The sequence below is a fragment of the Fundulus heteroclitus genome, chromosome 8 (genome assembly GCF_011125445.2).
Source record: "Fundulus heteroclitus isolate FHET01 chromosome 8, MU-UCD_Fhet_4.1, whole genome shotgun sequence".
NCBI classification, from domain to species: domain Eukaryota; kingdom Metazoa; phylum Chordata; class Actinopteri; order Cyprinodontiformes; family Fundulidae; genus Fundulus; species Fundulus heteroclitus.
In genome coordinates, this window is record NC_046368.1 from 13,396,489 (window position 1) to 13,409,935 (window position 13,447).

Sequence of the window (13,447 nt, forward strand, 5' to 3'; positions counted from 1 at the left end):
TTTAGCTAAGAAATATGATGGTGACTGAGACTCACAGGTTTCCAACTTGACCAGCTGGTAGAAAACTCAAAAATCTGACCATTTCCAGATCCGTGAATACGCCATATATACGTTTTAACTGGACTAACTATAACATTTTTGGGGTGATAGTTGTCACTGAAGAAAGGAAACCGCTAGTTTAAGCATCAAAAAGACAGGAGATTGAAAAGGTGCAAAATACAGAAAAGGGGGATTTCCTTTGTTGCATGCTGACTGTTTATTTAGCCTGCTGGGAGATTTCATGCTCTCTTGGTCAAAGAACAATATACAGTAGATAAATAAATAGGAAGGAAGGAAGGAAGGAAGGAAGGAAGGAAGGAAGGAAGGAAGGAAGGAAGGAAGGAAGGAAGGAAGGAAGGAAGGAAGGAAGGAAGGAAGGAAGGAAGGAAGGAAGGAAGGAAGGAAGGAAGGAAGGAAGGAAGGAAGGAAGGAAGGAAGGATATAAAAAAGAAAGGAGGACATAAGAAAGTTGGTAAAACAACAACAAGGAAATACAAAAGGAAGAGGGAAAAGGTCAGAAGAAAGAAAATATTTCAAAAGTAAGGATGCTATGAAGGAATGACATGATGACAGAATTAGAAAAGGACATAAAGAAAGGTGGTAGGGAAGACACAAGATGTTGACAAAAAAAGGAATGAGCACAAGAGGAAGAAATGACACAATGAAAGAAGGAAGAAAGGATAATACAAGGAGGAAAAAAGGACACAAAGAAGAAAAAAAATCAGCATTTAAACAGATCAGATTAGGAACAAAGTGGAAAAATGCATACTTCTTTTCTTTTTTTCTATACTTTTGCAGGCCTGGAAACACTAAATTTGAACTCCATACTCTTCTAGGCTGTACAGGAATATTAGCTGTCTAATCCATGCACGGTGTTTCCTTCTAACAGAGCACAGGGCCCCCGGGTTCCTCTCATGCTATGCATAATTTTGTACAAACAGAAACAAAAGCCCTATCTGGGCCACAAATAGATATATAAATAAACAACAGGAAGAACTACATTCTGCAGGCCAAACGTGGGAGTTAACTGACTGACCATGCAACTAAGATAAAAGAGCAGATTCCTCATAATGGCAGGGAGATAAGGCAGTCACAGGCTCAGCTGTGAGACGGCCATGCTGGGTATACACATAAACGACCCTCTCACCCCTAATACACTGGGGTACCTCTATACTAAACCAGCTGCTTCCTGATATGTTTGTGTGTTAAGCTTGAAGGGAGGGAGGGGAGTGGAGGTGGGAGGGATGGGGGGCTTCTGTTGAGGCATCAAGCTCTCTACCACCCACACACAGTCCCAAATCGGGCAATATTCCACTACCAAATGTGAGAGCCAGGCCAAAAAAAAACAACACAGCCCACATGAACTGCCTGCAACCATAACACGCCTCAAAAAAATACAAGTGTCGCAGGCCCACAAGTACCGGGCTCTATGGATCTGAAAATACTGGACTAGTGTGGGAGCTGAGTGTGCTTGAGTGTGCATGGAATGAGGTGGTGAAAGATATTATCAAAGAAAAAAAAAACATAAAAAAAGAATGAAAACCGGAACTGTAGACTAAGAAAACTGAGATGGATTAAAAAGAGATGGGGATTAGGATAAAAACAAGGTCCAAAGCTTTAGAGAAGAAAAAAGATATGTAATAGATATATTACATATATTAGCATGATTTTAGAAAAAGGAAAAGAAAAAGGAAAATAAAACAAAGACGTAAGGATGCAATAAAGTAGAAAAAAAGCATAAAAAGGTTTGACAGGTGGAGAAGAGAGGGGCAAAATGAAAACAAAGAGCATGCAGAGTCTGGTACTCACCTTGCCGCCTCCAGCAGCTCATCCTTCTTGTATTCACCTAAATGGTTACAGAAGATCATGGTGTCAGACAGTTTCCCACTAATGCACATCAGCCACACAGAGACACACATGATCAACCAAACAGAACAGAAATGTACGGAAGGCACACGGCTATCTAACAGGAGGAAGACACCGTCTCTCCCGTTCCTGTTTAACCCCCACTACTGCTTCTCCGTCTCTGCCATTCTCACTCAGTGCGCACCCCTCTGGCTACGATGTGTTGCCGGCAGCGACCACAGCACGTTCATTGTTTGGGCCACGAGCGGCGGACCGGCACGCGCGCTGCCTCTGTTAGTCCGTGTGTCTGTCCGTCCCTCCCTTCTTTAACACGTCGCTTTCGGGAGTCTCGGCCACTGCTCCTGCTGCGTCCCATTGTCCCCTGCTCTCGGTCGTCTGTCTCCGTCTCCCTACATCCGACTACCTTTGTTTTTTTCTCCAGTGGACTCTGGGGGCGCAGTTATCATTTAAAAAAGAAAAAGGGAAATAAACAAACCCCTCCCCCTATCTCCCTTGCCCTGGCTCCCTCTCCATCTCCTGCCTCCCTGCTGCTACAGTCACAACAATTACACCTTCCCATATGCGTCTCTTCTGCCAGAGATAGGGGTGGGGGAGACCTAAGCCTTTCCCAGGAATTATGACACTTTTTATTCATCTATTAAAAAAAATATATATCATCAACAACATGGGCATTTAATGGAAGAATTTTTTAAAATGTATTATTTCACTTGAATAAAAGGGGGGAAAAATGTATTTCTGTCAGATAGTAATTGGATCTTTAAGGTTGCTTTATGCCTGATGCATGTACATTCTGCATGGAAATGAGACTGGTGGGCACAACGTCTGCATCATTTAGGCTTTGTATATATATATATATATATATATACACACACACACATACATATATATATATATCTTCCTCTGAAGTAGAACTTTTCTCCTAGACACTAGAGGGCAGCGGAGGGGTGTGGAAGCCAAAATGGCGCAATATGGCCATGCTGACGTCACGGATGCTTCAAACACAAACCAGGCTTTGGTCTTAGTTTGTAACTGCTTGTGTAAAAAGTAAATTTTAGACCAAATAACTACAACAAAGTGGTGTAGCCAATCAGAGCTAGAGGGCAAGGAAACCCGGAGAAAAAAATGGGGGAAAAAAAATGCTCACCTTCATATCATAGGAGCAAACGTAGAGCCCCCTATTTGCTTTGTCTCCACTCATTTAACCAATGCCTTTTCTTGTTATGTTTTTTCTCTGTTAAAATCGTCCACAGACTATCGCCACTGTTCTTGTTTAAAGAACAAGAAAAAAATAAACATCATCCATGTTTATTTACTGAAAGAAGGTACATCTAAGTGGACGTTATCAATTAAGTCTTTAAGCCCAGAGGGTTTTAGGAGCAATTTCTGCCTGAAATCACATATCTGGCATAAATCAAGTAAATTACCAGTTATAGTGTAAATGTATTTTTTTTGTATTTGTGTGACACTAAGGCATTAAAGATTAATTTTCAAGTGGAATCACTATTACAAATGTCCCTGTCTAATTTATAGGTGATTAAACAAAGAGAAAAATCTAGTTTTCTCAGCCTCACCTATATATGTTCCAAAAACAAACACTGAAAAACTACATAAAAACCCTTTTGAAAATTTAGGTGAAGCCCCAGACATTGTATATCCACATGTTGACTATAATTGCAAATCTGAACTGAATCAGCAGTAGCGTATTTGCGTCACACAAATATGCCAAAACTATGCCAAATGTGTTTTTCACTTTACAAAAGGGGCAGCAGGTCACATAAAAGTCCACTCTAGGACTCCTTCTGCACGCGAAAAAGCGTTTTGTAATAAGATTACCCCATGTTTCATCTATCATTGTGCACAGTATAAATCAATCTAATGAAGAGCAAAACCATAAATCATGACCCATTTCTTTTTGAAACACTGCTAGAAGGGCCTGTTTACACCTCTACATTGCTATGGTGATAGACATTGAGAGAGCTGAGAAAAAAACAGCACTGCAGAAAGTTACATTGTTAATTGATCACAGCTGCAGCTCGTCAATAAGTGACAGTGAGTCACTGTGTGCACAGAAGCAGTGAAGGAGAGTTTTGTCACCTCCGTTACGCAGTGAGATTACAACACCGGCACAGCTGTGACAGAGATGTGCTGTATCTTGCTTTTAAAGAATGATAAAATAGGCGTTGTTCTGCTAGTACCGAGATTGGGCCAGACGGGTTTAAAAAGTTATCCGGCTGGAGCAAACTTTAATTAACCATTAATCGACAATTAACCAAAGGCCAATTATATGTTTGCATACCAAGTTTACATGCACAAACAACAACAGGCTTGTTTTAAACCTAATGTGCAGAGCTAAGCGTGCAACACAGCAGGATTGTGCAACCTTGAAAAGTGACGCTGAATCAAAACTAAATAGAAAGGACTTGCCACTATTTCAAGAAATGGAGAAGTGGACCAAATGCAAATTTTACTTTACTTTGCACAGTATTTTCTACTGCATTGAGTTATGTACAGTAGCTCACTTCAGTTGACTTTAGTTTTTTATTTTTTTTACTGCAGTAAAACAAAAAATGACTGAACTGTTGGATTATTATAAATGTCTTTGAATATAACAAAATTCTCCTGTAATAAAACATTGAGATTATTGTTTAAATAATTATAAACAATTTACAAGTTATTTATTTAACTGTGGCACATCTAGGCCTTCATCATCTTGAGACCAATTCATTATTATGATTACAGACAGTAATAATAGTATTATTATATTATAGATATTTTCAAAAACGGCAGATCGGGATGGGCAATTGTATTGTGTATTGTTACCCAGAATTGTTCCTATCCAGAACTGTTTAATCATGACAATAATAAATTGTTAAATGTGTTTGCAAACACCAAAAACAAAGTATTGTTGGGATTGTTACTTTCAATATTTCCCCACTTTGTTTTACAAAGGCTGTAATAAATATCAATGTTTAAAAGAAAAAAAATGAAGTATTATTATTTAGTGATACTGCCCTACATAGTACATCTTTTCTTTTGGTTTGTGGTTTAATATGAGCAGTATTTGTGCCTGTGGGGCTTTGGCTGCAGTGAAGTGTTTGCGCAGTAGTACAATATACAGACAACAAAAGACTGCAAAACTGTTAAAAAACTTTTTAGCACAACTATTAACATTATCAAAATAAAGACCACAAATTATAATGATAAACATTTAAGCCATTATGTCGCTACCTATAAGCATTTTAGCCCCTACCTCCTATCATATCTACCATCCGTGCAGGCTGATGATCCTTTTCGTCTTTGCAATTTCACCTGTTACCATATTTTCTTCTAGAATGCAACTGGTGTTTCTATACATGTCTGCAGTCCTTTTATGTGATAATAAAGAACCAAAAAAAGAGTAATTGCACATGATTTACAAATTACATTTTGTTTTAAATGGCAGAAACTATAGTATTGTAAAAAATTTGCAAACTGTAAGTACAACATATTCAACAAAAACAGCATAATAATCTAACCAAAAGGAAATCAGATACTCTATTTTCCTCATATTTAGCGCCATATATTCCAAAGAGGGACAAGAAGGGTTAGCAACTATGCAGATGACTTCTACAAGAAAACAGTTTTCCAATTTCACACCTAATAAAACTATCACTGCTTTTTCTACTGAAAATGGATGTGGGGGCATTTCTAAAACACTCAGCTCCCAGGGCTGCTTAAGTCTCTCGAAGAGTCGCAAAATTGAAATAAGAAATACAATAAAAAAAAAATCAAAGGAAGAGGACAAGGTACAATGATATGCTACAGATGATTGAAAAGAGGACGAATAGGATGGGTTTAGTACGTGAAGCAGATGGAGGGGTGGGGTTGTGTGAAGGCTGAAGAAGAGAGGAGAGGTTTCCAGTGAGCAAAATAGAAAAAAAAATGGGGTAGGAGGATGGAACAAAGGATTACAGATGAAAGAGAGAAGGGATGATTAGGGATCTGGAAGCTGACATGCATGGATTTGACACAGTATAATTGGTGTTACAGAAGCTGGGGCTGAACAGTGAGAGGGAGAGAAAAGAGAGGGAGGAACAGACCGAACCAAAAAAAGGTCAAGACACTAAATTTGACTTCTAAGTCATTCATAAGCCGAGAAAGACTAAGTTTTCCATGACAGTTTTGCATCAAGTTGCATTACATTTATTATATAAATCATTGTGAACAGCATGTGTTGTCATCACAATCTTATAACTAATCAAATTCCATTAGAAATTGCATTAGGAGTTTACGCCAAAGCAAAGAAAGCCCTGGAATCCAAGTCATCATGCAAATTCCGAAAATATACAAATATTTAATAAATACAACAGAAATCCCCCTGCTTTCAATCTAGTCATCAGCAGGGGGCAAATCTTGTGATTGCAAAATCAGGTATTTTGTCCTTGCAATAGGTACCACTCATTTAGAAAGCATAAATAAATCAATTATACCAACTTTTCAACTCGAGTCTCAAGAAATCAGCTGCATTCTGAGTTACAAAAGCAACACAAAATGGAGGGAAAGTAGTACTGTTTTATTGAGTCAGGAAAGTTATTTTACCATAGATACAAGTTAAGTCAATAAATGTAAATAGTTTACAAGGCTAGTTACTTTTAATGGTCTGTCCACAAATGATCAGGAGTTCCCTGCTTCCAAATGTTTTCCTCTGTTTTCTCCCCCCTTTGTGACTTTTGGCACTATTGTGCACAATGTTCTGTGTCCAGCTCTGTGTCCTGCCACGTGTTTGAGCATTTTGTAAACCATGACGATCTTGAGAAGACTATACACACTTTTTTTAATGTCGTATTTTTAATAATGCACCATGTTAGTGTCCAAATGTGTTTTCCTTTTTAGTTTAATAAACTATTTTTGAACTGAATTGAATAGAAATAGAAGCTATAGATATCTCTGGTGTCCTCTGTTTTCTACTCTGGATCTGTTTGGGTATTCTGCCCCACAACATGTTTGTGAAAGCGATTGTCTCAACATTCAGGAAGAGGGTTTAGTCTCTACAGCTGCCTATCATTGCTTTATTAATTTGCTGCTGAATATTAATTATACTAGTATCGATATGTTGCATAATAACACAGTCATGAAATTCAGTTAACGGCTAAAAACATTTTTAATACCAGCAATCTAATTTAAGATCGGATTGGATCGAATCGAAAACAACTTAGAATCAATTCTAAATCTTGAGAATCGTAATTGAATCGATTCTTAAAATTTGATTTGAAACCTAGCCCTAATTTCCAACCTCGTCATACAACAACAAAGACGGAGTTGGCCGGCAGTCTCACACCTTGAGATTCATGTCCCTAACAGTATTCTTATTAATTTATATAACACATCCTAGAGCTTTTGGATTGGATTTTTCTTTAATATTTTAATAAAACCATAAATGTAGAAAAATTTGATGATTCAGAGCTAGTGAGGTCCTCTTAAAAAAAAAAAAAATGTGAAGGAAAGTTTAAAAGGCAATTTAGCCATATCTGAGTCACAAGTCATATGCTAATTTAGAGATAATTGAAATTCTACGTGCATTACATTAAGAGAACCAAATTATATGAAACTATGTGGCGTTCCACATTGGGTAAAGCTGAGTTTTAGGAGTCTGGAGAAACACAGTTGAGAGTGTGATGTGTGTGCACGAGGCTGACACTGAACAGAAGACACAAGGACATCTTATAGCACAGGAGAGGTCAGCTACCTCCTGAATGATGACACCATGCCTCTGTCTGTGTGTGTGTGTGTGTGTGAGAGTGTGTGTGTGTGTCATTCCCTTGGCTGCTTCCTGCAGACACCAGCAATCATTATGTGAATTCCAGTTATGTGCTGGAGGGTCTGATAGGCATTTCCATGTGTATTTGCAAAGGTGAGTTCCTAGTTTTCATTCTTTTACATGCAATAAGGGTCCAGTGTACTGTGTGTGTATTAAGCAGCTCTGCCAGAACAGATGATGCGGACTGAGCCACGCGTCGCTTCACAGCCCAGCTGTCTGCTTGTGTGGGTTTGCGTGTGTGTGCTTAATACAAATATCACTCATTCTAGAAGCAGTTTATCTGCTGTTACACAATGACCAGCTTTGAGTCAGGAGATGACCGATCCACCGGGAGGCGCAGCGAGGTCACGAGTGCTGACGGTGTAAGTGGATCTGTGTGCAACGAGGACCTTCAAAGAGCACGGGGGAGACAAATAAATGGGAGGTGGACTGAAATTTGTAAAATATTTGTTGTTTCAGCGCTTACCTCTTACATCATGTGATTAACTGCTTCACCAAAGTGCACCAAGGAGAGCTGCTTTGGATTAATAGTGTGTTTCTTTGGCCACCAACTCCACCCTCTCATTTGGATGTAAATTCTGGTGGCCACTATAAGCCAGGGTGTGTGCTTTGTTTGTACACAGCCAAATCCCCTTAGAGAAACTGCTCTTGTTTATCTAGACATTAGCCAGGGCACGATTGCTGGGTTTCCCTTTTTTCCCCCTGAATAAACATTTCATAAGTACTCAATGTTGTCTGCAGAAGCTTTACTAAAGAATCACAGAGCATTCCTGTGTCTCTCTTGTATTACATGGAACTGGTTAGGAATGGGCGTTACGGACCAAAAATAAGATCTCAATATTTTTAGACTGAGTGCCGTGATAAAATTTAAATCTTGATATGTTTTTCTTTTCATAAAGTAATTATAAAAAGGAATCAAAGCTTTATCCCGAATGTCTCGAAGGCACATTCGTGATTTTTTTTACTAAAAGCTGTAGATAAATATGATAAACCACTAAAAAAAATAACCTACTGCAATACATAAAATAATAATTATAACACAACAAAGACCACCTTCGATGTGAACAGTATAGCAGGGTTTCCCCCAGCGTGTTATAAGTCTGGCGGGCCGCCAGACTAAGCATCGTTTGTTCATTTCAAATGCGTCAATGTCTGAGAGCAACATAAAACGGTCATTAAAGTTCCTGTCCAAGAGAAAACCTCCCGGTCTAAATACGCTAGCTGTTATTAGATCGACGCACACCACGTCCACGCACTGAATGTTTGGCTGAAGAAAGTGAAGATACATTCAACAAAAATTGCACGCTCCCTCCAATCTTGCGATATCTGTGACATTGTGCTGTGCGATAAAACTGCACCTTTCAGAGTGGCTCTTTATTGTGGACAGTCTAAGGCACACCTGTGCACTAATCATGGTGTCTAATCAGCATCTTGATAAGGCACACTTGTTAGGTGGGATGGATTATCTCAGCAAAGGAGAAGTGCTCTCTATCACCGATTTGGACTGGTTTGTGAACAATATTTGAGGGAAATGGTGATATTGTGTATGTGGAAAATGTTTTAGATCTTTGAGTCCATCTCATAAAGATTGGGGGCAAAACCAAAAGTGTTGCATTTATATTTTTATTGACTGTATGTTTGAGGCACACAAAAGGCACCGTTGTGAGAACCTCAGCTAATTTGAAGCATGGTGGGGAAAGTGTATTATTCAACTGGACCTGAATCAGACTGAATGATTGCAACACACCAAATTGATTTTAAATTAGTTTGGACGATAGTGGTTTCGATATTTAAATTTGTATGCCTTGCTAATTGCCTTGAGATGTTTCCATAACTTGTTTCTATTTTTATAAAAAAGAAAATCTGAATTTATCTATCCTACACATCTTATCAGCTTGTGTGACCCGTATGCTCAGTCTCCAGGTAGTTGCTAACTGGAGCGACACCCTGTGTGGTCATCTGTTGCTGTAGCTTGTCTGCTTCAAGGTTCAGCATGCTGTCCATTCAGAGACAGACTTCTGGTTATTTGAGCCGCTGTGGCTTTTCTACCATCTCAAACCAGTTTGCTCAGTCGCCTCTGACCTCTAACAACAACACGGCATTCTTGTCCAAACTGTTGCTGTTCGCTGGATGTTGTATCTTATTTGGATGATTCTGGATCTGGACCAGCTTTCTTAACACCAGCAAAGCAGAGCTCCAAAAGTGTTTGACGATTGTACATGAAGAGAGAGTTGACTTTTGCATTAAAAAGAGAGCAAAAACAACACAAGCTGGTGGCCATCTTGAGTGGTTAGCTTCCCATTGCTTTCTGTGCTCCAAGTTCAGTGAGGTTATCACACCAAAACCAATCCACGCAGGAGCACTGGGTTGAGTGGCTGATGAAAAGCTTGAAGGCGCCTGAGATACTAAGTAAGGTCGAACACTCCTTTTAAAACATGACTATAATGCAAGGATTAAACATGTCTTTTGGCATCTGCCAACAAATCTGCCGATACTTATCTTTCTATAAAGAACAACTCCATTATTTTCAATGTTTATTTCTCCTCTGTCACTAAATAATGGCATGTGGGTGAGAATTATATATCTGCCTTTGATTGAACCACTTTCAGGATAAATGAACCATTCAGCCATCTGATTTTGTATAAGGATATGCCACTGAAGTGTCGCTTCTTCCTTCGCACGCAAATAAATATAAAGAACAAAGACCATATTGTTACTATCCTGAGTGATGCAGACAAACGCGGAGTCAATGAAAACAGAATCCTGCTGTGTTGTTTTTTTCCCCTACGTTTAATTCATAGCAGCTCCCCAACCACACAGGACAGCTCTACACAATGAGCCTAGAAACCTAAAAACATTATTGAACCATTAAAACGATTTATTGTGGGTTTACTTAGTTCTCTTTTTACAATACATAGTCTCCACATTTTATGGTTATTCAATACTTGAATTTTATCCCACTTGAATTATTCTGATCGATCTTTAAAGCGGATGACGGCTGCATACCAAGACGTCTTTTCTACACACACCTTCAAGTCCCTGTCTTGATTTTCTCAAAAGTCCACTGAACATTTATTCCATTTTATCGTCCGTCTACTCTTGCATAGCGGCCGACCATCATTCACTCTGAGTTGTGGAGTTGTGCAGCAATGTGGAAAACTAGCCAATTTCAGCTGCAGGAAGAGAGCCCGGATGGGGTGAGTGAACCCTGGGAGCGCATCGCACACAATATAAAATAAAAAAATAAAAAAATCTATATTATTTTTGTTTGCCTTTCTTTGCTAGGTCATTCCCTTTTTTTTGTTTTCCTTAAGATAGTGAAAGAAAAACCTGTCTGGGTTTGTGAAAGAGACGGAGCATCTCAGGGGAACTAAGACTTGGGTTCATTCATCACAGGGGACCAATCGAACAGCAGTCATCATGGTAATCAATGGGCTTGTCTCAGATAAGGGGCTGAAAGCTACACAAATTCACTTTCTTGCCCTCATACACTCTAAAAGGTGTGAGACTAATCTGTGCATTAGCAGGAGGGAGCATTCACAGCAGCTCTTTGTCTGCATGATTTCCATTCAGCGCTCTCTCCTCTTCCAGTTTCTTTGCATTCACTGGAAGTCACATCAATTCATCTCTTTATCTGTCACCCAACTTGGAAGGCATCTTCATCTTTCCCCCCCCCCCCTTCAGGTCTCCCTCTTCCCATGAGATTCTTTGTTTTTTGTTCCCTTTTTCTACATAAATCCACCGATTCCTTCATCTCACTGACATTCCCTCCATCTCCCAGATGCCCTTCCTTGCACTTCTTACTAGAAGCCAGAACGAAGCCTAATTTTCTTCTGTGTTAAATCTGCCTGCCCACAACGGACCACTCCTCAAAGCAACAATTTCTTTTTCACGTTATTTACAACAGAGAAGTGTTTGCTGATGTTGGATCCTCGCATATCAGCGCCGCCGGAGCACTAAACCTTCAGAGAGAGACAAGAACGCTGCCTCAATTAAGTTATATTTCTTTTCCCTTTTTTGCCCGAGACGCACGGCACACCAGTAGGAGCTTCTGTTGAGCTCTGTTAGTCTGAGAGGCAGCACAGGGTGGACACCAAACCCTAATTGACTCCAAGGGATGAGGGAAAAAAATGAGATTAGTAGATGTTCCAGCAGTGACAAGTTGACAGGAACACCATACAAAATGTCTGAGACCCATTAAATACTCAGAGGACTCATTTTTCTTGCCAATTTTACACCGACCATCGTATCCAAGAGTTTTTTTTTTTTTTTGCTGTGTGTTTCAGTCATCTGGAACCATCCCCCGAAGCTGAGAACATAACTGTGACAAGCTGATGGGAATTTCTCGAGGAAAATAGAAGGACTCCATTAAAGTTTATGTTTGCATTATGTTTTGCATTTTCTGCATTCCGAAGTTTAAAACTGATTTTTCAGGATATAACTTGTATGTAGATACTGTCCAGTAAGGCATTTAGGGGTCTCAGATGTCAAAATGTAGCGCTATAACTAAAGAACTTTCTTAAATCGGTGACTGAAACGTGGAATGACAAGTGCACCAGTATGACGCAATGGTGAACACTGAAAAATTAAGCATCAAAGAAGGCAAGACTGATCTGAGCATTATTTCAGCTTAATCAACAATCTAAGCAACTGCTCAGGAATATTTTATTCTTTTGTTTAAACCAACTCGGACGGCTAGCGTTGGGGGATGGTGGCCTAGTGGTTAGAGCAGTGAGCTCTGAGAAGGTTGTGAATACCTGGTTCAATCCCCACACACTGCCACTATGGGTCCCTGAGCAAGACCTGTAACCCCAGACTGCTCCCCAGGCGCTGTAAAAATTGCCCACTGCTCCCTAACGGATGGGTTAAATAGAGAACAAATTTAGTTGGAATGTGCAATAACAATGACCAACACATATTTATTTTTTAGTTGCAAAACAAACTTGGGGGTGACCATATATTTTAACTCAGTTTCAGATTCTATTGTGTTTTTTTGTTACTTCATGCCAATAAAATTGATGCATTAGCACCAACTTGTCTAGTTGTTTATTTTTTTTATCTTTTTTTTTTTTTTGGATTGATCATGACCTGGATGACTGAGAATATTCACTAACCTAATAGCATCTCCCAGCAAAGTGTGGAAACGATGAACAAAAGGTCCAAGATCCAGTGTAAAAAAAAAAAAAAGAAAATGGTCCAATGTGACCGCAGAGTTGGTTGACGTGAGTAAACGTCCTTATTAATACTGTGATAACAGTAATAGCAATGCTCTTCTTAGGCTCTACGGTCTTAAGTACAAACAACATTATAAATGGATTGATTGATCTGTTGGTTCTTACCTTGGTGCTGTGTCCCTGTTTCCGTTTATGAACGGACATTTTCTTTCTCCGCGATGTTCTGATACGAGGCTCTTAGAGTTGCTATAGATCTGTTAATAATAATGGCTGGTTTCAGATCACACCGAGATGGCGCTTTACCACAAAGCATTGCAGAGGGGTCCGGCTCAGTCTGACCCTCAATTATTTATTAGTCACCATCTAGCTTTCTGATAGTTATGTGTTACTGCCTGTAAATGGCGCCACATCTGTTTATATCTGCTCATTGCGCCTATTGCAGGATTATATTTAGCTTTAAAGGGGACTATCAATAAACTAGGGATGGACGCTTGGTGTATATAACCTTACTTTATCAGGGGCAAATGGTTTTTGGTCTTTTTCTAATAAGCATATTACGTGGCTATTTATT

At 39.3% G+C, this 13,447-nt stretch overlaps 1 protein-coding gene across 1 annotated transcript in view; it reads right to left on the reverse strand.

Moving 5' to 3' along the window:
• The window catches only part of tnksa (tankyrase, TRF1-interacting ankyrin-related ADP-ribose polymerase a), a 182,576-nt gene that overhangs the window by 92,187 nt on the left and 76,942 nt on the right, over positions 1 to 13,447 (reverse strand). Inside the window, exon 5 of the mRNA XM_012869429.3 lies at positions 1,849 to 1,885. Within this exon, the coding sequence (XP_012724883.2) occupies positions 1,849 to 1,885 (37 nt within the window). The remainder of the gene's footprint in view (positions 1 to 1,848; positions 1,886 to 13,447) is intronic.